Raw genomic sequence first — 23,798 nt, forward strand, 5'->3', positions numbered from 1 at the left:
TTTCTTTTCCTATCAGATAACTCCCATCTGAGTGTTCACAGAAAGGCAGAGAGGAAGTCACTCGCATTCCAAGAAAAGACCAAACCTGTTAGACTGGCTGTTAATCATAAATGTTGCCAGAAACGTAGCGTATCTGGCAGCTCAGAGAATGACCTAGAAGCTCATGCTCAGAAATCACTCATTAAACTGGAGGTAGGATGTAAGATACAGTTCCAGCCGAAGCAGAAAAAAAGGAGAGACGACCTCAATGGAGGTAGGTTACCTTTATTAAGGCAAGGATGGGCAACAGTCGGCCTAACGACCAGGCTGAGCGAGCGAGGGATCAGGGAGGCTTCATATTTAAAGGGAGATTTGTGGAAGCAATAAGGGAAGCATTAGTCAGGCGGGACATTTTGGTCGATCTTTAGTTGAGATGGCATTTGTAGTTGAACAGGGGGTGGGGGGTTTTGGGCAGGGGGTGATAAGTCCCTGGGCAGAGGGTGATAAGTCCCGGGCAGATGTAGTGGGTGGGAGGTTTTGGGCAGGGGGTGATAAGTCCCAGGTAGATGCAACCGGCCTGGAGCATCAGGGCGGGACTTAAAGTTCAGTTTTGTTTTCCCCAAAGTTAGATGATTCAGCAAGGGCCTTTGAGACTGTTGTTTTCTTTTCCAGGCCCAAGGACTCCTCCATAGGAAGCCTCACAGTAAAACCTGTTAGTGGAAGCTGGGGGTTGGGTCTCAGGGAACACAAATGTCTTTCATTGAGTTGTTGACTTCATATACACAATCTTGTGTTGGCACCAGTCCAAGAGGTGAACATCTAATGAGGAACCCGAAAGCAGGCTGAACATTGATTGTGCAGTTTGTGGGTTTTTTGGAAAACCTTGGCATCTTATCTGTAATACTTTGAACAGCCCTGCTGAAGTCACATAAGTGTTTTTATTTTTCTGAGCTGAGAACTCATCATTGACTAACCGTTCACGTAAACATATTTAGGAGTGCCTGCTCTGGCAGGGCTCTGTGCTAGACTCTGGAGAGTCTGACTTTATGCCTCACTCCACAAGCCCTTGTGGCAAGACAGGTTACCCCGAAGTTGCCTGTGAGATGGATATTACATTGTAAAAAGTTTCCCGGGGAGGGTTGTTGGGACCGACACCTGTGGAAGAAGGGACAGAAACAGGATTGAGGAAGGGAAGAAGCTGGGCCTTGACTGGTCTCAATGGAGGCTTCAGCCAGCCCTACAGTTGGTTTATTCTTCAGAGTCATGGTGAGTCGGGGCGGTGGTACTCCGCCTGCGTAATGGACTTCTGCCCTTTTAGGTCAGTCACTGGGTGGGGCTGTTGGGAGAAGGCATGACTTAGGGCAAGATGACTCCATCGGGCAGAGACAACATTGTCATCACCTGGGAGATGAAGCCCTCTGATCCTAAGAGGAATCTGGATGGCTCACCATAGTGTCTACTACATTATTCTAGAAGGTTTTCGGCTACTCCACAGAAGCAGTTGACTCGCCTGGCTTGTCCCAGAGTAATACCTCAGGGATAAAGCCACTCTAGTGTTGGTTAATTTGGTGGCTCAACAGCGTATTCAAGAGCCTTTCCATCTTTCTGTTCTGTCAACCCAAGAGGTCTCCTTCTTTTTCTGAACCTTTTTTCTGTGACTATTGCAAGGGTTGTGACTGGAGCAGGTCCAGGAGACTCTGTGAGGAAGAGAGACACCATCTTTCCCTCTGAGCCCGTTCTGCTATCAAGGAAAATGTTGCTTCATCAGTCTATTTTTTTTAATTGAGGTAAAATATACACAACATAATATTTATTATTTTAACCACTCATAAGTGTATAATTCTGTAGACTTAAGTATATTCACAGTGTTGTACGCGGGCTTCCCAGGTGGCGATAGTGGTAAAGAATCCGCCTGCCGATGCAGAAGACCCAGGTTCGATCCCTGAGTCTGGAAGATCCCCTGGAGAAGGGCATGGCAACCCACTCCAGTAGAATCCCCATGCCTATAGAATCCCCATGGACAGAGGAGCCTGGTGGGCTACAGTCCATGGAGTCACAAAGAGTAGGACATGACTGAAGTGACTTAGCACATAGCACAGTGTTGTATACCTATGCTCACTTTTATACTCAAATCTTTTTCATCACTCTCAAAACAAAACAAAAAACCCTATACCTATGAAGCAATAGGTATTGCTTTTTCTTTTTTCTTCCTTCCCAGTTCCTAGTGACCTTTATTCTACTTTCTCTCTCTATGAATCTGCCTTTTCTAGGTTCCTTATATAGGTGGAATTGTAACCATATTGTCTTTCTGTGCCTGGTTTCTTTCATGTTTTCGTTTCATCCATGTTGTGACTTGTATCAAAAGTTTGTTCCTTTTTACGTCTGAATAGTATTCCATAGTATGGATGGACAGCATTTTGTTTATCCATTCAGCTACTAATGGACACTTCGATTGTTTCCACCTTTTGGCTGTTGTTAATAATGTCTCTATGAACACTGGTGCTCAAATGCCTGTTCAATTCCTTGCTTTCCAACTTTCTGAATAGATATGTAGATGTGGAATTGCTGGGTCATATGTTAATTTGATATTTAACCTTTTGAGAAACATTTAATTTTTGCAGCAGCAGCCTCACTACTTTCCATTCCCATCAGTGATGCATAAGGTTTCCAGTTTCTCTACATCGTCATTAACACTTGTTATTTCCCTTTCAGAAGTTATAATTATCCTTTCTCTCTGAGAAGTACAATAACCTGGGGCATTCTGCCTCGTCCGAGGGGGATATAGAAATCCCCTGAGGAGGAAGAACGGTTAGACTGAAGCCGAAGCCAGTGGGGGGCAGTCAAACCAGAGACGGTGGATTCCATAGGGTGGGGGCAAAGCAAGAAAGTCATGGCAAGGGCCAGGCTTCTCCCCGGGGAACCACAGCCCCTCTGCACCACAGCACCTCGCCCTCATTGACAGAGTGTGTCCATCCTGAGTCCATGGTGAGGAGTAAATGAGAGAAAGCCTATGGCACGCTTAGCCCAGCATCCAGCACAGAGTCAGCTGCCAATACGTGATTTCTGTCTCCTTTCCAAGAGCAAAATGAGGGTCCCAGACTGTGGCTCAGAACAGGACTAGGGGGACTTCCCTGGCGATCTAGTGGTTTAAGAACCCAACTTGCAATGCAGGGAACATGGGTTTGATCCCTAGTTGGGGGACGAAGATCCCACATGCCATGGGGCAACTAAGCCCTGACACCGCAAAAGGAAGGAAGGAAGCAGCTGCATTTTAAAAAAGAACAGGACTTGGAGAGGCTCCTTTCAGAGGTACTGGATTGTAACCCAGAGTGGAGGGATGGAAGGAGCCGCCTGAGTTGCAGGATGCCCTGCGGACAACATTCAGCTGCTTCCTGTCCTTCCCAGAGGCGTCCAAGACGAGCAGCCACCGCAGACCATCATCTCTGGGCTTCCTGTCAGAGCCCCCGCCTCCTCACACACTCCCACAAGCTCCCAGGACCCTTGGCCATGGCCTGCGTGCTTCTTGCAGATCCCCTCTTCGGCGGATGCTCTCACCCCAGCTGCTATCCTTTCGGGAGAGGTGCCCTTGTGCACAGATTCACCCAGCCCAGGAGGCATCCTGAGGCCAGGGGCTGGATGATGCAGCGGTACCTTTCTATCCGGGAAAGGAGCTCTGAAAGAGTCACCCGGCTCCACGGGATCTGCCAAGTCTCACTGTGCATGAGCTTCTCCCTGGGCCCATTCTGCCTTCCTCGCTTCAAGCATCTCCCCAAAAGCCTTCTGCATCGGACTCTGGGAGCCCAGACTCAGACCAGCAATCTCTTCTTCACTGTGTGTGGTCTTTGCCCCTCCAACTACAGCCACTCATCTGACCTCCCAGGCACCCTCCTTCCACTAAAATGCAGTCATATATTATGCCGAAATGGTGCTGATAGGTTACTGTGCATGCGTGATAAGTCTCTTCAGTCACGTCCAACTCTGCAAACCTATGGGCTGCAGCCCGCCAGGCTCTGCCATCCCTGGGATTCTCCAGGCAAGAACACTGGAGTGGGCTGCCATTTCCTTCTCCAATGCATGAAAGTGAAAAGTGAAAGTGAAGTCCCTCAGTCGTGTCCGACTCTTAGTGACCCCATGGACTGCAGCCCACCAGGCTCCTCTGCCCATGGGATTTTCCAGGCAAGAGTACTGGAGTGGGGTGCCATTGCCTTCTCTGTACGTGCAGCTAGCAATCTGCAAAACCTACATGATTTTGTTTGCAAAGCAGAATAACCTGATAGTCTCTGAAGTGGTTCTGCCTGGATTTGAATCTTGGTCCTACTACTTATTAGCCTTGTGACCTTGACCTTTAAAATGTTCAATTTTCCCGTCTGTAAAATGATACTACTGGTCCCCTCCTCCTAAATTTTTGTTAGAGTTAAATGAACCTGTACATGGGTGGGTCTCAGAATAGCCACGACACATAGTAAGCACATAGTATCCACTAGGTATTAGCGTTTTTCAAATTGGAGGATAACTGCCTTACAGTGTTGGGTTGGTCTCTGCTGGAGAGCAGAGTGGATCAGCTGTGTGTACACATATATCCCGTCCCTCCTGAACCTCCTTCCCATCTCACTCCCATCCCGTCCCCCTAGGTCATCACAGAGCCCCAGGTTGAGCTCCCCATGCTGGCGTTAGTATTTGCTCCTCACAAGCACCCCATGTGGTATTGTAATTCCTGCCTGTCTGTGTTGGACACCTCTGGTGCCCACCTCATACTCCCAAACCCGCCTTTTCACTCCAGCTGTGCCTGCAGCTGCCTGGGGCACAAGTGTAACCCGCCAGCAACGTGCCCAGCCACACTGCCTACTTCCTGCCCTGGCCTCTCTGCCACCCCCACCTGAGATGCCCGTGACTACACTCAGCCATTCTGACCCGAGCAAACCTGGAAGTGTGAGAGAGCTGACATTCCACGTGGACCCCTTGACCAAGGAGGAACTGGAACCGACGGGAAAATAGTCCCCTTTTCATTCCTGGAGAGAAGAGTTCTGAGCTCTCATGCATCCCATGGAGGTCCCGCAGCGGTGGGCAGCCACAGCTTGACTCTTCCCTCCTTTCACTTCCCTCTTCCCAGCTACCCCCTCCTGTTACTCGAGGTCACTTCCTCAAATAAACTACCTACATACAAGCCCTTGCCTCATGCTCTGTTGGGGGAACTATCTCACTGTGTACACAAAGAGTGAAAGAACAAAGAGAGGCTTGTTTTCCGTGAAGAATCAGACCTGGACTCAAGTCAGATTTCTTCCACCTCCCACATCTCATTTCCTCAAGCTGTGCCCCGTCCTGGTTCATACATGCGCCTTTTAACGGAGGCCTCCCACGAGCTGGGTCAGCAGAAGGAAAACCGAGGAGAAAGCAGTTATGAACAGGCAGCTTTGTTTTGTTTTGCTGTTTTGGAGTGGGGCAGGCGTTGGTTTATTTTTTAGCCAAACTGCACAGCCTGTGGGATCTTAGTTCCCTGACCAAGGATCGAACCTGTGGCTCCTGCAGTGGAAGCGTGGAGTCTTAACCACTGGGCCTCCAGGGAAGTTCTGGAACAGGCAGCTTTGGACATTTTCATTTCACAGCCCCTTGATGTCCCTGCTAAGAGCCTGTCCCACACAGCCAAAGGTTTCACATGACTGGAGCAGGGACTCTTGTCAAAGTTGTCTTGGTACCACTAGCCCTTGGGGCCTGGTATACAGGAGGTGCTCAGGAAACACTTGCTGGGTACACAAGTCCAGCAATCAAACTATTGATGGTTTATTTTTAATCTTTGCTTTATACATGGCCCTCCTTGTTCCTATATTGTTTATTTTTTTGCTGGTTTGGAATGTAATTGCGGATGGACAGAGAACATTTAAGGAAGGGTTCTTTACCTTTTTTCCAAGCTACATTAAAACAGATTCATATGCCTGCAAGGCATTCAAAGAATATTGGATATTTCTTGAAATTATGGTTAAATAAAATTTAAAAAGACTGTTGGGTTGACCGACTGATGAAAGAAATTGAAGCCATCACACTGCATCTTGTAGGACACATGTAGCTCTGAGATGCATGCGTTTTACCTGTATCAATTGTTTAACACTTGAAATTCTGAAGTTTGCCGCAGGTCCTACCACTTCATATAACTTCTGCCTGCCCTAATTCTCAAGTTGGTGTTATCTGCCTAGCCTTGGTAGGTGGATGGGTTTGTGACCCCCGTACAGAGACACACAACAGGGTCCAAGAGCTGACGGAGCTGACTGGCATCATTCCTGACTCCCCTGCAGCTTGCTCACCACCGCCCCACCACCATCAACAGGTGCCCCGTGACAGCGTGGCCTCCTGCTCTTTCCAGGTACTACAAGATCACCGTGGTGCTCATGTGCTTCGTGGTCCCCACGCTGGTGCCCTGGTACATCTGGGGGGAGAGCCTGTGGAACTCCTACTTCCTGGCCTCCATCCTCCGCTACACCATCTCACTCAACGTCACCTGGCTGGTCAACAGCGTCGCCCACATGTACGGAAACCGGCCCTATGACAAGCACATCAGTCCTCGGCAGAACCCGCTCGTCACCCTGGGCGCCATCGGTGAGTGTCAGGTGGGAACCCCTGGGGACAGTGGGTGTGTGGACCTTCTTGGCTTCTCGGGGGTTTTGCCGGACACCTCAAGGGAGGCAAGGGAGTGGAGAGGGCTGGAATGGACTTGGGCTTTGGTGTTAGAATCCTGGCTCTTGGACAAGCCTCTTACTCTCTAGTTTATAGCTCTCTTATTTGTGAAATGGAAACAGGAATACGTGCTTCGTAAGGGTGTTACGGGTTCGATTCCTGGGTTGGGAAGATCCCATGGAGAAGGAAATGGTAACCCACTCCAGTATTCTTGCCTGGGGAATTCCATGGATGGAGGAGCCTGGCGGGCTACAGTCCATGGGGTTGCAAAGAGTCGGACCCAACTGAGTGACTCACACTTCACTTTCAAGGGTGTTACAATAATTAAATAAGATACTATATATCATCTGCTTAGTATGGTGCCTGGCACATAGTAGGTAATCAGTAATTAGCAGCCATTTATTTTAACACTGGCCATTTCCCTAAAGGAGGAGTAGCAGTTGATGTCGCTCTCAAACTGCCTGACCGCTCTTAGCCTCAGCTGTCCAACATTTGGCTGACTATTTAAAAAAGGCCCTCAAACAGAGGGATGGAGAGAAATGGGACCTTGACAATCTCGTGAGACTGCAGAATGGTTAAGAGTCAGTCTGACAGGCTTAGTTGAGGCTTGGTTCCTCTGCTCAATCTCCAGGCAAGTTATCTGGCTCCTCCCACCTCGTGTTCTTATCTAAAGTGGGGACAAGAGTAGCGTTGACCTTCACCCTGGGCCGCCAGAGGGTTAGAAGAGTTAATACCTAGTGTTTGCAGCAGTGCTTAGCAGGAAACAAGCCTTCAGGGATGTTGTTTTCCTTACTAGCTTAATGGTCTCAGGCAAATTACTTGTCCCTTCTATGCACTTCCATCCTCATTTTAAAATAGGGTTAATCATAGCAGCTAGCTCAGTGATAATGAGGATTATAATCATTAATACCCTTTGAAGAATTCAGCCCTGTGGCTGGCACACAGTAAGTGATTAATAAATGTTACTGGGACTTCCCTGGTGGCTCAACTGGTAAAGAATCCACCTGCAATGCAGGAGACCACTCCGGCAGTGCCGGAGTTCGATTCCTGGATCGGGAAGATCCCCTGGAGAAGGGGTAGGCTACACACTCCAGTATCCTTTGGCTTCCCTGCTGGCTTCGTTTGCAAAGAATCCACCCACAGTGTGGGAGACCTGGGTTCGGTCCCTGGGTCGGGAAGATCCTCTGGAAGAGGGCATGGCAACCCACTCCAGTATTCTTACCTGGGAAATCCCACGGACAGAGGAGCCTGACGGGCTATGGTCGTGGGGTCACAAAGAGTCAGAGACGATGTATATATATATACACATGGTAGTTTAGTTGCTAAGTTGTCTCCAACTCTTAGCTCCTCTGTCTGTGGAATTTCCCAGGCAGGGATACTGGAATATATATATGCAATTATATATATAATATTGCTTATAATAAGTCTCTTTCTACCTAAATATTGGGTATATTCTGTAAGATCATATGGAAACCTGACTGAACTTTTTGGCCAACCCAATATATATCCATATAGAAACAGTAGGATCTCTATATCTATATAAAGGTAGATGTATTCTGTTTCTGTATGTGTGTGTTTACGGGAACAGGGCGGGGGAAGGAGGAGAGATTTATGATGAGGAACTGGCTGGTGAGGTGACGGAGGCTGAGTCCCACCGTCTGCCATCTGCAAGCGCGAGACCCTGGAAAGCCAGTTTATAATGAAATCTGAATACAAAGGCCTGAGAGCTGGCTTCCCTGGTGGCTTAGACGGTAAAGTGTCTGCCTGCAATGTGGGAGGCCCAGGTTCAATCCCTGGGTTGGGAAGATCCCCTGGAGAAGGAAATGGCAACCCACTCCAGTACTCTTGCTTGGAAAATTCCATGGACTGAGGAGCCTGGTGGGCTACAGTCCATGGGGTCACAAAGAGTCGGACACGACTGAGCGACTTCACTTTCACTTTTCACAAAGGCCTGAGAACTAGGGGAGCTGATGATGCAGATCCCAGCCTGAGGGCAGGAGAAGATGAAATAGACATTCAGTCAGTGTGTCTGGAAAACGGGGGTCAGTTCCTCCTTCCTCCCGGCCCTTAAGGGACTGGCGGATGGCCACTTACATGGAGGAGGACCATCTGCTTTACTGACTCCACTGCTTCAAATGCTAATCTCATCCAGAAACACCTTCACAGACACCCAGAAATAAGGGTTAATCTGCGCACTCCTTGGCCGGTCAGATTAACATGTAAAATTAACCATCACAGAGAAAGAAAGTAGGACTGGAAGGATGGGGGGATGGATGGGGCTCAACATCCATCCATCCTTTTGGAGTGGGGTTTCTTTTTAGGTAGTGAAAATGTTATAAAGTTCGTTGTGGGGATGCCTGCACAACTCTGGGAATATACTGAAAGCCATTAACTTGGATACTTTAAATGGGTGAATTGTATGGTGAATTACATCTCAATAAAGCTGTTCGAAAAAAATGAAAAAAGATGTGAGACTCCTCCTGAAAACACCCTGGGGGAGGGGCAGTAAGGGAGGAAAACTTACTGTGAAGGGAAGAGTAATATCTAGGCAGATTTTGGATATTTAAAGATCCAACTCCTTAATTCACTTGCTTATAGGGTCGATTATCATTTATCTCTTCCGAGCTCTCCCAAGAAGTCTTCCTTTAATCCTTTTAGTCGACTGAGGCTATTTTTCTTTTATGAACATACATCAAAATGATGATCTGTTATCAGCCATTTGGCATTTAGCTTCCAAAGTACAGCTCTAAAGTCATGGGAGCATGTCACCAGTTCACAGGGAAAATTCATCTTGAGACTTTATGCTGATAACTTTATTATTATTTTTCTGTTCCTATCATTTGTCTAGCCAATTCAGTGAACGCTCCCGAAGGGCAGACAGCAAGTACAGTAAGTCCCCTACATACAAACACGTTCTGTTCCGAGAGCAAGTTCGGAAGTCCAGTTTGTTCAGAGGTCCAACAAAGTTAGCCTAGGTAGCCAGCTAACACAATTGGCTATATAGTACTGAACTGTAATAGGTTTATAATACTTTTCACATAGATAATACATACATAAAAAGCAAACACAAAAAATAAAGCATCTCTAATCTTACAGTCCAGTACTTTGAAATGTATGCACAGTACAACAGATGGCATACAACACATCTTTGCAGGTTTGTACACAGGGGACCTTCTATAGGTTTTCTGTACCCCATGGAACCTAACACAGTGTCTTGCAATCTCGTGGCTTTAAAAACTCTGCAGAGAGGTGCTGACAGTGTTATTTCAAGCCTACTTTGTCTTCCAGGTGAAGGTTTCCATAACTACCATCACACCTTTCCCTTTGACTACTCTGCGAGTGAATTTGGCTTAAATTTCAACCCAACCACCTGGTTCATTGACTTCATGTGTTGGCTGGGGCTAGCCACTGACCGCAAACGGGCAACCAAGCAGATGATCGAGGCCCGGAAAGCCCGGACTGGAGACGGTAGCGCCTGACTCTGGACCCTCCATCCGCGCCCGCTGTCAACGACACCTCGGTTCATGGCCTTTGTTACCACACTTCTCTTGTTCATTGGATCGTGGGAGGGGGCGCAAGCTGGGGAGAGAACAGAATCCACACAGTTTGGGGATTTTTTTCGTTGGTCTCAAAATAATGTCAAGATACAAACTATCAACGAAAAGAATTTTTTAAAAGTCAGTGTAACTACGCTTTAACACTAGAACGCAGACATGTGATTTAATCGCTATAGCTACAACATGTCATTCAAACATACATCGTCATGTGCTTGTACTTGTACGTGATGTTAACCCTGACAGGATGAAGGAATTTCATATTCTTTCAGTGTGATTCAGGAGAGCCTTTGTTTTCTCTATCTGTTTTAAACCCAACCTTATTTTTAAACAGACTATCTGAAGGAGCAGAGAGGCAGGGTAGAAGGCAAAAGAGAGGGTCTAAGTAGTAACGAAAGAATGTTTCTGCTTTGTAATGATCGTGTGTGTTTGTTGTTGTTTTAAAGTAAGAAAATTGAAAATGTTAAAAAATGAGAATACAGGAAATGGCTCTCTTATTTTGTTGCCCTGTTTCCAGCTTGTTAATGTTCCACTTTCTTTGCTTCAAGGGGTCTGTTCACGGCTCAGCTGGTTTTGTGTCCTGAGCTGTCCGTCCATCTGAGCCTATAAATCAGTGCCTGTTTTAAGTGTTTGATTTTGTTCTCTTTGCTATTGTCATTTTAAGGTGTAGAACTCAGAAGTGCCAGACATCAAGTGAAGCTCAAATGAAGCTCTCATTTAAATGTTTAGACACCTAATTTATATTCTAATTGATCCTAGCCACTGATGCATGTACTTTACCTACTCCTGCTAAATAAGCCTATTAATTTTCCATACCAGGTCATCAGATCTGAATAACCAACAGTTATCTAGAACTCAGTGTCTACAAATGTTTCACCTGCATGCAGCCTTCATTGATTTTGCAGCAAGACATAAAGTGATCATTATGTAGCCTCTGGATTTAAAAAAAAAAATCTGTGTGTTAAGTTGCCTTGTAAAGAGCATGTCGAATTAATGGGACAGCGTGCCCTTTGTGTTAGATGTTAGAGCAAAAGAGAGCCTTATAGTTTGGCATCAGAGCACTTCGAAGATAGTGCTGCAAAGATAGGGAAGATGTAGGATTTAAATTTAGATTTTTGAAAAGAAGTGACGCCGGTAGGGAATTGTCATAATAAAGTTCTTCATCCAGCAGGTGTTTAACGGTGTTATTTTTGCCATTAATAATGTGTAAACTATGAGTGATTCACAATAAATGATTATGAATTCATTGGTGTTCCTGTCCTGATACTTAAACCCTGTTTGAATGTCCCTCAAGGGTGCCTTATGCTTTATGATGACCACATAATGCACATTTGATTTGGGCTCTGGGCTAACAACAGGCCCTAAGACGGGACCTCTCCTATCCCATCTTACGCACAGCCAGAGGGAAAATCAGCAGGTTTTATTTGGACTGTAGAGCTTAGAGCAGCAGTCCCCAACCTTTAGCACCAGGGACTGGTTTTGTGAAAGACAGTTTTTTCACAGACTTGGGGTGTGTGTGTTGTGGGGGTGGTTTCGGAATGATTCAAGTGCATTGCATTTATTGTGCACTTTATTGCATCAGCTCTACCTCGGTCATCAGACATTAGATCCCAGAGGTTGGGGACCCCTGCTGCCCCAGTGGTGTCATTTCTCACTCACCAACACCTTCGCTTGTACTGCTTCGAGCTGACACATGGGAACCCAGCTCCTACATGTCATGAAAACATGATGAAGCATCCCTTCCTCCCCACAGCCCTGCCAGGCCCCCCAGGGGTGACCCGAGGTGGGCAGACGGACTCAACTCTCACTCCAGCCCTGCCTCTCAGCTCTGCCCCGCACCATGCTCCTCACTCTCTGCCCATCTTTTGCCCCAAAGCAGGGCCCTGGCCATCAGTTGTCAACGTCCTAGCCTGCCTGCAGTTGAGTGGGAGGCCAGCCCTTGGTGGGGGCCAGACCAGACTTCATTCATTCATTCGTAAGGACTCTTACAAGGCATTGTTCAGCTGCTTCGTACCCCAACCATATGTTGCTAAGACCTTGTATGTAGTGTTGGTAGAGTGTAGATATAGTCCAAGACGAATCTATATCCACCTGAACTAAAATGACCCTGATTGGCCATATCTCTGTGAACTTTTGACCCCTCAAAGTACTAAACTTATTTGCTTGTCCATTAATAGAAAAGATTACACCTGGAATCTTTGTAATCTCCTCATGAAAGGAGGCTGTTTCACAGCTAATCCAAGCAAATCCAGAACCTCTGGATTTACACTCCTCTGAACTTGAGTGCCACATTTTTTTAAAAAATCTATTTTGGTTGTGCCACATGGAATGTGGGATCTTAGTTCCCCAACCAGGGATCGAACCTGTGCCCCTGTATTGGAAGCAAGAAGTCTTAACTGCTGAACCCCTGGGGAAGTCCTGGGTGCCACATCTTTACCCAGGAATGAGATAAGAACTGCAATGGTTTTTTTCTTTTTTTTCTTTTTTAATCAACCCCAAATTACACATTTTATTATTTTTTTATTAGAGGATAATTGCCTTACAACATTGTGTTAGTTTCAGCTGTACTAGGAAGCGACTCAGTTATATGTAGTATACGTAGCCCCTCCCTCTTAGATCTCCCTCCTACCTACCCCCGTTCCACCCTTCTGGCCATCACAGAGCACCAAGCTGAGTTCCCCATGCCACACAGAAGCTTCCCACTAGCTGTCTGCTTTACACACGGTAGTGTATATATGTCAGTTCTACCCTCCCAATTCATCCCACCCTCCCCTTCTCCCCACCACTCAAGGACTGTTGATGGAGTGGATGAAGGTTAGAGCACGCCAGAGTCCTCATACTCACCTTCCCTGCAGGTCTCCGCAGCATCTAAGGATGCAGTTTTCTCATCTGTAAAGAGAAGGGGTGAAATCAGACTCTGTCTCAGGTCCCACCCAGCCCTAACACTTACTGGCAGCAGCAGAGACAGGAATATGCCTGCGTTCAGATTGCAAACACCTCTCAAGCCTTTCTAGAACCTAGGAGGTCAAAACTGAGGGGAAATAATCGAGTCTGAGTGGGAAACCACAGACTGAGGCCGAAAGGAAAGAATGCTCTCGGTAAAAATAAAAAAGTGTGTGTCTCATTTATTCCCAACATATAGTGAAGCAGTAAAAATAAGTATAACCCATGAAAAATAATAAAGTACTGCCAAAGACTCCAGCCTAATAGAGTAGCAGAAATAGCACTGGACTCAGAGACCAGAAGTGGGATTCCCACTTAGACGGTAAAAAATCTGCCTGTAATGCAGGAGGCCGAGGTTCAATCCCTGGGTCGGGAAGAGCCTCTGGAGAAGGAAATGACAACCCACTCCAGTATTCTTGCTGGAGAATTCCATGGAAAGAGGAGCCTAGCAGACTACAATTCATGGAGTTGCAAAGAGTCAGACATGACTGAGCAACTAAGACTTTCACTTTCAGAGACCTGAGCTTGAATTCACTTTTTTTTTCCCCCAACTGAGATGAAACTGACATAAAACATATCAGTTTCAGGTGTAGAACACTGTGATTTGATATTTGTATGTACTGCAGAATGACCGCCATAGTAAGTCTAGTTAACAACCGTTACCACACATAGTTAAATAATGTGTTTCTTGTGATGAGAATTTTAAAGATCTCCCCTTACAAACTTTCAAATATACAATCAGTCAGTCAGTTCGGTTGCTCAGTCGTGTCTGACTCTTTGTGACCCCCATGGACTGCAGCACGCCAGGCCTCCCTGTCCATCACCTACTCCCAGAGTTTACTCAAACTCATGTCCTTTGAGTCGGTGATGACATCCAACCATCTCATCCTCTGTTGTCCCCTTCTCCTCCCGCCATCAGTCTTTCCCAGCATCAGAGTCTTTTCAAATGAGTCAGCTCTTCGCATCAGGTGGCTAAAGTATTGGAGTTTCAGTTTCAGCATCAGTCCTTCCAATGAATATTCAGGACTGATCTCCTTTAGGATGGACTGGTTGGATACAGTGTTATTAACTCTGTCAGGAAGAGTTGGGCGTGACTGAAGCGAGTTAGCACACACCCACGTGAGGGGTTACTAATCCCCAGAGCCACTCTGACCCTGAGTCCTCATCCGCAGAAAAAGAGTAATACTATGTATCAGAGAAACCCCAGAGGCCTGGAGCATAGGGCCTGGTGCTTGCTAGACCACCAAGGAAACAGTAACCCCGGGTGCGTGCTTGTCGTGAGAAGGAAACCGAGATGTAGTCAAATAACCACAGACCAGAAGTGAGGAGGACCAATTTCCAGTTCTTGTTCTGCTCCTAACTAGCTGGATGGTAAAAGGCAGCAGAATATGCCCAAAGGAGCCCGTTTGACATAAGATTATTTTGAGTTAGAGATACTGTAAAAACAGCAAATGCAAGAAGGCGCCCTGACTTCCTTTTTCCTTCTTAAAAGCAGAAGACAAAACTCCCTTGTGAAAGATGCGCTCTCTGTACCAAGAAGAAAGAAATGTTCCTATCTCCACAGACAGGGAGAAGGTGCCAAGAGAAATCAGTACAAACACACCTTGTTCAAACAGCCCTTATCTCCCTTGAGCAGCCCCGTATACTTTAGTTACCTTTCCACAATTACCACTCTCTGTTCAACCTAGTGCTGTGCCGAGTCGCTCTGTTGTGTCCCACTCTTTGGACCATAGCCCACCAGGCTCCTCTGTCCATGGGGATTCTCCAGGCAAGATTACTAGAGTGGGTTGCCATGCCCTCCTCCAGGGTATCTTCACAACCCAGGGACCGAACCCAGGTCTCCCGCATTGCAGACGAATTCTTTACCATCTGAGCAACCAGGGAAACTAGTTCGACCTAGTATATGAGCACTTAGACCCAATCATTTTGGGGGTCTTTTTTAAAAATTTATTTATTGAAGTATAGTTGATTTACAATGTTGTGCCAATCTCCATTGTACAGTATATTGACAGCAACACACATATACATTCTTTTTAAAATATCTTTTCCATCATGTCTATCCCAGGCGATTGGATATAGCCCCTTGTGCTATACTGTAAGACCTCGTTGTTTATCCACTTAGAATGGGGGGGGGTATTCATTTTTTCTGTGAAGGCTCCCAAGTCCATGTAACAATAAAATCTGTATGCTTTTCTCCTGCGAATCCATCTTTGTTTTTCAGTTTCTTAAGTCATGTCTGACTCTGTGTGACCCCAAGATTGCAGCACATGGCTTGGCCAGGTGGCACAGTTGGTAAAGAATCTGCCTGCCAATGCAGGAGACATAAGAGACACAGGTTCGATTCCTGGGTTAGGAATATCCCCTAGAGAAAGAAATGGCAACCCACTCCAGTATTCTTGCCTGGAAAATCCCTTGGACAGAGTGACCTGGCGGTCAAACACGACTGAGCACACATGCACGAACTGCTGCACACCAGACTCGTCCTCCATGATCTCCCAGAGTTTGCTCAAATTCATGTCCATCGATCCATGTTCACAGAGATGCCATCCAGATATCTCATCCTCTGTCGCCCCATCTCCTCTTGCCCTCAATCTTTCCCAGGATCAGGGTCTTTTCCAACGAGTCGGCGCTTTGCATCAGGTGGCTAAAGTATTGGAGCTTCAGCTTCTGCATCAGTCCTTCCGATGAATATTCAGGGTCGATTTCCTTTAGGATTGATTGGTTTGACCTCCTTGCTGTCCAAGGGACTCTCAAGAGTCTTCTCCAGCACCACAATCCATCTTACGTCAACTTAACTCTGCCTTGACAGTAAGAGGGTAAGAGAAAAGTTTTGCCTTCCCTGCAATTCTAACCTCTCAGCGCTTCTGTGTCCACTCCCCTCCCTCCCCAAACTGACTGGATTGGGTTTCTGGGTTATCCTTGGTTTATCCCGTCCATCTCTGTAAGTCTGTCCTCTCTGCAGACAGAAGGCCCCACAGGCTGGCTCTGTCCAGCCCCAAGCGGTTACCTCTGTACCTCTGCCTTCCTTCCTGAGCCTTTACACTCCCATCAGAGGACAGATCTGGCTTGCAATGTCCTTTATGCTTCTGTAGCTCATTTTTCTCCTCATCAGGAGCTGGGATAGATTTGTGCAGGGGAGAGGTTGAAGCTAATGGAAAAGAATGAGCTTGGGGATTACCTGGGAGGTTCATTTATCCATTTCAATCCTGTCCCCAATTACACAGGAGACTGAAAGCCAGTTGTGTTCTCCGTGGCAGCTCATGTGAAAAACAGGGAAGAAAAGAAAGAAACCTTATAATCCTTTTTTAAATTTCCCCATTTTGGGGTCAGGGTATGAGCCCCGCAGACCCGTCTTTACCCTTCTTCGATGTCGGGGGTTGAGGGAGGAACTCCTCTTGTTCTCCCTGGGGAGCTGTGGCGTCCACCTTCCCATCCCCCACCCTCCACCGCCCCAGGAATGCTCCTGGTCCTAAGTCTGCCCCATCACAGGAGGAAGGCACGTGCTAGCGCAGGAATGCTCATGATGCACAAAGCCCGTGAGCAGCCTCTGTGGGCTCCGGGACAGCAGCCTTTTTCTTCTCTTCCCCGTCCCCCTCCCCTGCCACAAAATCTCTGACTCCCCGAGTGGAGATCAGCCAGCTGCCTCCTGCCTCCACTTCCTCGCAGGATTCAAAACGAAAAGCGTGGCTGAGAGCACCGGAGCCGACTGGCCTGTGCTGGCTTTGGCCCCAGAAAGTGCCCTTCCTCACAGGGCCAGTCGGGCCAGGAAGGACCCTTCCTGAACCACAGTTACTGGCGGAAAGAGACTCTGCCTGCGACCATCTGTCCAGATCCCCACAACTCGGGGTTCACTACCTCGGCATTCCCTCTCCACCCCCCTTTCCTCCCTTCCCGTTACTGAAAAATATCTCCCAAGTTGCTTTTCTAATAGAAGCACCAGCTGCTGGGCATCACCCCTCCCTCCCCACCCCACCCCCCCACACTGCAACCCGTGGACAAAACCACCGGTTCCCACTGGATGGGGAGTGGTTGTCTTTTTAACACCAGATTTTGCTCAAGCCTGTGCTCACAGCCTGTGGAAAGAGAGGAGCTGTGTGTGGACAGCACTCCTCTCCTGGGTCCAGGGTTCTTCGCCTTCCCCAGTCAACGGAAATTGACTAGAGGCCAGATAAGAAATTCAGGCAAGGGTTTACTGGGGTCCTGCTCTGTGTGTGTGTGCGGGGGTGTGGAGGTGTGGGAGAACAGACAACAGGTTTCCTGACTTGCTCGTTCTCCGCTAGGAGGGGCAAGCTTGTTCCTTATATGGGGTGAGGGTAGGAGTGTGCCCAGGGGTCCAGTGGAGGAGTAGCTTAGGTGGTTTGCCCACCCCTCAGGTGATGCAGTGTGTAGGGGGCATGTGCCATAACTTGCTTTTTGCTCCTGACACTGTTTTTGCTCCAGGCTCCTTAAAGGTAGCAGTTAGTTTTTCTGGTCTCTTTGCCAAAATTTGCCCCAACTTCGCATGCACGCAGTTATTTTCAGTCCCATATAGTTTCTTTGTATTTTGCTGCTGAAGGAGAGGTGTGTCCAGGAGCAAGCACTGCCGCACTGCAGCACAGGTTCCCACGCCCCAGCCCGTCTCCATGTGACAGCGCCGTATGTGAGGCTGGGTGCCTGCACCAGGTACATGCTGCGGTCATCGTGATCACTGGCAGGAGATGACCTGGGGGCTCACTAGGACCCCCAGGGTCTCAAAGCAAGCGTGAATGAGCAATGTGGGTGATGAGCTTCTGGTTCCAGTAAGCAGGCTTCTCACACCTGACGGGAAGAGGGTGGGAAGAACACCCACTTCAGCTCCTTCCTGGCCCCGGAGGAACTGTCCATTGAACGCACACACAGCTCCTTGAGAGCCAGAGGGGCTCCCTCAAATCCCTTCTGTGGACTAAAAGGCACTTAAGCGCTCCTGACGTCATAAAGTGCTTGTTCCAGGTGTGCCAAGCGACGACCTCAGCTGTTTGCACTGCTCTCTACACCTCCTGCTAGACCGAGCCGTTTGTAACACACAGGATGCGAATTCTGAGAGTCAGCTTGTTAGAATAAGTACAACTGAGGTGAGATGGGAAGAGTGATCTCCAAGTGGATAGTTTGTCTTTAGTGTTAGTTGCTCAGTCCTATCTGACTCTTGGCGATGCCATGGACTGTAGCCCACCAGGCTCCTCTGTCCATGGGATTCTCCAGGAAAGAATACTGCAGTGGGTTGCCATGTCCTTCTCCAAGGGATCTTCCCGATCCAGGGAATCAAACCCGGGTCTCCAGCATTGCAGGCAGATGCTTTACTGTCCAAGCTACCTGGGAAGCCCTATATATACTTTGACCTGGATGGTTTCAAAGCACTGTTCTAAATATGAAGACCTTGGGACTTCCCTGGTGGTTCAGTGGCCAGGAATCCACATTCCCAGTGCAGGGGGTCTGAGTTTGATCCCTGCTTGGGGAGCTGGATCCCACAAGCTGAAACTGGATCCCACGTGCCACAATTAAGACCCAGTGCAGTCAAATAAACAGATATATTTTTAAAAAGTGAAGTCCTTGCTTTTGCCTTGCTGTGGGAAATTTTTAAGCAATGATACTTTGGAGCCTTTTCCACCACCTGCTTGTTCACTTTGAACCCAGGGGCCTGAATCCATTTAAAGGCACTGAAATGGACAGGCCATTTTCATGTAGTTTTGTTTAAACATTACTTGACTCCTTGGCCTTCATTTATACAACCCAGGGATGGCTGCATTGTCAGCTGGGAGACAAACAGCCTAAGGAAAAATATGCAAAATCGCTGCTTCTCCATCCATAATATGTAAGAGCTATTAATAGAACAATGATTGCTGCAACCATTCTTAGATCAGAAACTACAGGAATCGATTGCAAGCAAGCTTAGGAAGTACTAGATTCAGCTTTACCCAAGCAAAAGATGTGGCCAGAAACCATCCTAGTTGTGTATCCCTAAAAAAGGAAAGAAGGGACAAGTCTCAAAGACAGCAGCACTCAGAAAACTGACCCTCTTTCTAAGCGAATGTGAACAGCTGGTGGAGATATTCATGAGGCATCGTTGCGATGGGTAGATATTTCTGCACCATCTCGGGTTTTTTGTTTGTCTTCGTTTCTCTTTGAATTGTTTTAAGTTCCCATCAAAGAGATGCCCTTAAAATAAGCAGTGCTGTGTCCAGGAAATTGCAGCTTTATAACACTTGGAAACAATAACATGCTTCAGAATAAGGTCACCACCCATCATATGCCATGGGGATTTGGCTGCCAAAGCTCCCCACTCCATGTTAGAATTGGGCTACTCAGAGATCGTTTAAACCTTCCAACCAACTTGTCTTGGTTAATCTGATTTTTACAATGTCTTCTGTTGTAACAGTCAGTCTGTTGTTTTCCCATTTGCTTTAACTTGAACACTGCCACATCAGAGAGAGAGAGAAAATAGGACAGCTTGAGGAGGTGTAAAAATATAATTACTCTTTGAAAGTATGCATATGTATCTATTTTTTTGCTACTCCCATTTCGCTTGACTTTTCAGCTCTAAATAGGAGAATGCTCCTGGCTTATGGGTATATAGTACTTAAGGGTTATTTCTAACTGAAAAGAACATCTTTTATTACAAGTTCTAGGCCAGTGATTGTAGTGCATTTCTAAAATTTCTTTTTCATTAGAAAGAAAGCCAAACGAAAGCACATCGGGTATGACAGACCACAAGTGGTACATAGAACCTTAGCAATGTGCATGCTACATGCTAAGTTGCTTTAGCTGTGTCCAACTCTTTGCAAGTCTGTGGACTGTAACCCACCAGGCTCCTCTGTCCACAGGACTCTATAGGCAAGAATACTAGAATGGGTTGCTGTTCCCTTCTCCAGGGGATGGATCTTCCTGACCCAGGGATGGAACCTGTATCTCTTGTGTCTCCTGCATTGACAGATGAGTTCTTTACCACTAGCTCCACCTGGGAAGCCCTAAATCTTAGCAAACCAGTCTGCAAATGACACCTCAGATCACTGAAATTTTGCTCAGCACACCACCTTTCAAAAAACAATGGACAGAAAAAAAGGGGGGGGGGGACTTCATTAGAAAGAAAGGTATTTCCCCAAATTCCACATAATTCTGACCACATTTGGCTCAGTTTTCTGGATGTATTACAGCTGCAGCTATAAAATAATAGGCAAAGAATTCACATTTCCCATTTAAGAGCCATGCAGATCACGCCAGACTTAATCACCAGTGTTTTCCCAGCAGGCAGAACAGGGCCTGAGGTGGGAGGAGTTCCATAAATGTTACTGCATGACTGGATGAATGAATGGATGGATGCAATGCCATGCAATGCAATGAGATGGGAAAGAAACTATTTAGTATTGCTGTCTTAGGTTTGTAACTCATTCCATTCTTTACAAATCCCAAATTTGTTAAAGGTGAAACCCCAGGCAGGCAATCCCAAATTTGTGATGTGCTCACCAGGATCCTAAGCTCCCAGCAGAGAGCTTACCATGTACCAAGGCCTCAACATTGTTGGTTCAGCTGTCACTGTCTGTGAATACAGATGGGATGCAGCAATCCAACCTACAAAAGTGAATTGTGGACTTAAAAAAAATATTCACAACCTCCAAGTTGAGAGTTTATGTTTTATTTTTTGCTTTTCAAACTTTTTATTTTGTATTGGGGCATAGCCAGTTGACAAAGAATGTTGTGATAGTTTCAAGTACGGCGAAGGGACTCAGCCACATGTATACATGCATCCACTCTCCCCCAAACTCCCCTCCCATCCAGGCCGCCATAACATTGAGCAGAGTTCGCTGTGCTATACAGTAGGTCCTTGTTGGTTATCCATTTTAAATACGGCAGTGTATACATGTCGATCCTGAACTTTCCTTTCCCCTCATCCTTCCCTCCACCCCAGCAACCATGAGTTCATTCTCTAAGTCTGTGAGTCTCTTTCTGTTTTGTAAGGTAGTTCATTTGTATCATTTCTTTTTAGATTCCAAGTACAAAGGATGTCATAAGATGTTTCTCCTTCTCTGTTTGACTTACTTCACTCGGTGGGACAGTCTTGAGGTCCATCCATGTTGCTGCAAATGGCATTATTTCATTCTTTTTATTGGCTGAGTAATATTCTATTAATGACCACTCACTCCAGTATTCCTGCCTGGAGAATCCGATGGACAGGGAAGCCTGTCCATAGCATCGCAAAGAGTTGGACATGACTGAAGTGACTTAGCAGAACCACATCTTCTTTATCCATTTCTCTGCAGCGGACATTTAGGTCACTTCCTGTTGCTGTTTAGTAGCTAAGTTGTATCTGACTGTTTGCAACCCCAGAGAGTGTAGCTCACCAGGCTCCTCTGTCAGTGGGATTTCCCAGGCCAGAAAGTTTTCTTCAGTGGGAATTTTTAGCACTTTACGCCTAGGAGATGGCATCTCAAGTAACCCTCAGAGAAAGGAGGTGAGGGAATGAGCCAGGCTACATAGAAGTTTTGCAACGAAGGGCAGGTAGTCTGAAAGCAAAAGATTATTAATTATGGCTACATACTGCGCCTGCGCGCGCGCCGCGGCATTTGTCCCCCGCGGAGCCGCGCTGGTTCTGCAGCTCTTTGGCAAGCTGCGGAATCAGGGTTCTGTCCTGCAGGATGGGGTTTGTTAAAGTTGTCAAGAACAAGGCCTACTTCAAGAGATACCAAGTGAAATTCAGAAGAAGGCGAGAGGGCAAAAGTGACTACTATGCTCGGAAACGATTGGTAATCCAAGATAAAAATAAGTACAACACACCTAAACACAGAATGATTGTTCGTGTATCGAACAGAGATATCATTTGTCAGATTGCTTATGCCCGTATAGAAGGAGATATGATAGTTTGTGCACCTTATGCTCACGAACTCCCAAAATATGGTGTGAAGGTTGGCCTGACAAATTATGCTGCAGCATATTGGACTGGCCTGCTGCTGGCCCGCAGGCTTCTTAATAGGTTTGGTATGGACAAAATGCATGAAGGCCAAGTCGAAGTGACTGGAGATGAATACAATGTGGGTATTGATGGTCAACCTGGTGCCTTCACCTCTTACTTGGATGCAGGACTTGCCAGAACTACTACGGGGAATAAACTTTTGGGGGCCCTAAAGGGAGCTGTCGATGGAGGCTTGTCTATCCCTCACAGTACCAAAAGGTTCCCTGGTTATGATTCAGAAAGCAAAGAATTCAGTGCTGAGGTACACCGAAAGCATATCATGGGACAGAACGTTGCAGACTACATGCCTTACCTGACTGAAGAAGACGAAGATGCTTACAAGAAACAATTCTCTCAGTACATAAAGAACAACATAACTTCAGACATGGAGGAGATGTATAAGAAAGCTCATGCTCCAATACGAGAAAATCCAGTGTATGAGAAGAAGCCTAAGAAAAAAGTTAAAAAGAAGAGGTGGAACCGTCCCAAAATGTCACTTGCCCAGAAGAAAGATCAGGTAGCTCAGAAGAAGGCAAGCTTCCTTAAAGCTCAGGAACGAGCTGCAGAGAGTTAAACGAAACCACAATTTTCTATCAAGATTTTTCAGATAAGACAATAATAAACTTATTGAACAAGCAAAAAAAAAAAAAAGATTATTATTAATTAGAGAAAACCAGATGGCTCAACTTAAGAAATTTAGCACTTTTTTGTGTATGGGAAGATGCAGGAGTCTGGGCTCACTGAAATCATTCCTCTGTTCCCCTCAGCTATGGTGGGGAAGGTGGGTAGTATCCTGTTTTCACATCCTGTGCTTCCTCAGGGCTCACCGTGGGGAGTGGCTGTAGTCTGATGGCTGCTAGACAGCAGGTATTCTTTCCTTCCTGAGTTCCCCTAGGCTGCACCAGCTCACTATCTGTGGTAGCTGCAATTGCTGGTGACTGTGACATCCCTTTACTGATATGGCAGGAAATAGTCCATTTCTCAAAATCAATTAGAAGACAGTTCATAGTAGTATATATATATATATGTCAATCCCAAACTCCCAATTCATCCCACCCTCCTTCCCCTCTTGGTGTCTGTAAGTTTGTCCTCTACATCCCAGTCTCTCTGCTTTGCAAATAGGTTCAACACCAATACAGTTTATTAATGCATATATATGGAATTTGGGGGGCTCCCCTGGTGGCTCAGACGGTAAAGTGTCTGCCTGCAATGCAGGAGACCCGGGTTCAATCCCTGGGTCCGAAAGATCCCCTGGAGAAGGAAATGGCAACCCACTCCCGTACTCTTGCCTGGAAAATTCCATGGACGGAGGAGCCTGAGGAGTCCATGGGGTCTCGAGGAGTCCATGGGGTCTCAACGAGTTGGACACGACTGAGAGACTTCACTTTCTTTTCTTTCTTTCACTTTCTTGTACCACTTTTTCTAGAGTCTACACATATGCATTAATATATGATATTTGCTTTTCTCTTATGGACTTACTTCACTCTGTATGTATAGCCTTTAGGTCCATCCACATCTCTGCAAATTGTACAATTTCATTCCTTTTTATGGCTGAAGATAATATTCCAGTGTGTGTGTATATATGCATATATATATAGAATATATATTACATTCCATATATATATATATATATATATATATATGCCACATCTTCTTTATCCATCCCTCTGTCAGTGGATATTTAGGTTACTTCCATG

The 23,798-nt window shown here is 46.5% G+C and overlaps 1 protein-coding gene and 1 pseudogene across 1 annotated transcript in view; both read left to right on the plus strand.

Annotated features, from left to right (window-relative positions):
* The window catches only part of SCD5 (stearoyl-CoA desaturase 5), a 169,614-nt gene extending 158,169 nt beyond the window's left edge, over window positions 1-11,445 (plus strand). The window contains exons 4-5 of the mRNA XM_020892828.2: window positions 6,335-6,567; window positions 9,934-11,445. Coding sequence (XP_020748487.1) covers window positions 6,335-6,567; window positions 9,934-10,124 — 424 coding nt within the window. The 3' untranslated portion in view covers window positions 10,125-11,445. The remainder of the gene's footprint in view (window positions 1-6,334; window positions 6,568-9,933) is intronic.
* A 10,326-nt stretch (window positions 11,446-21,771) lies between these two features.
* On the plus strand, window positions 21,772-22,752 carry LOC110136858 (large ribosomal subunit protein uL18 pseudogene; annotated as a pseudogene).
* Window positions 22,753-23,798: the final 1,046 nt, after the last annotated feature.

The sequence above is a fragment of the Odocoileus virginianus genome, chromosome 29 (genome assembly GCF_023699985.2).
Source record: "Odocoileus virginianus isolate 20LAN1187 ecotype Illinois chromosome 29, Ovbor_1.2, whole genome shotgun sequence".
Classification (NCBI taxonomy): domain Eukaryota; kingdom Metazoa; phylum Chordata; class Mammalia; order Artiodactyla; family Cervidae; genus Odocoileus; species Odocoileus virginianus.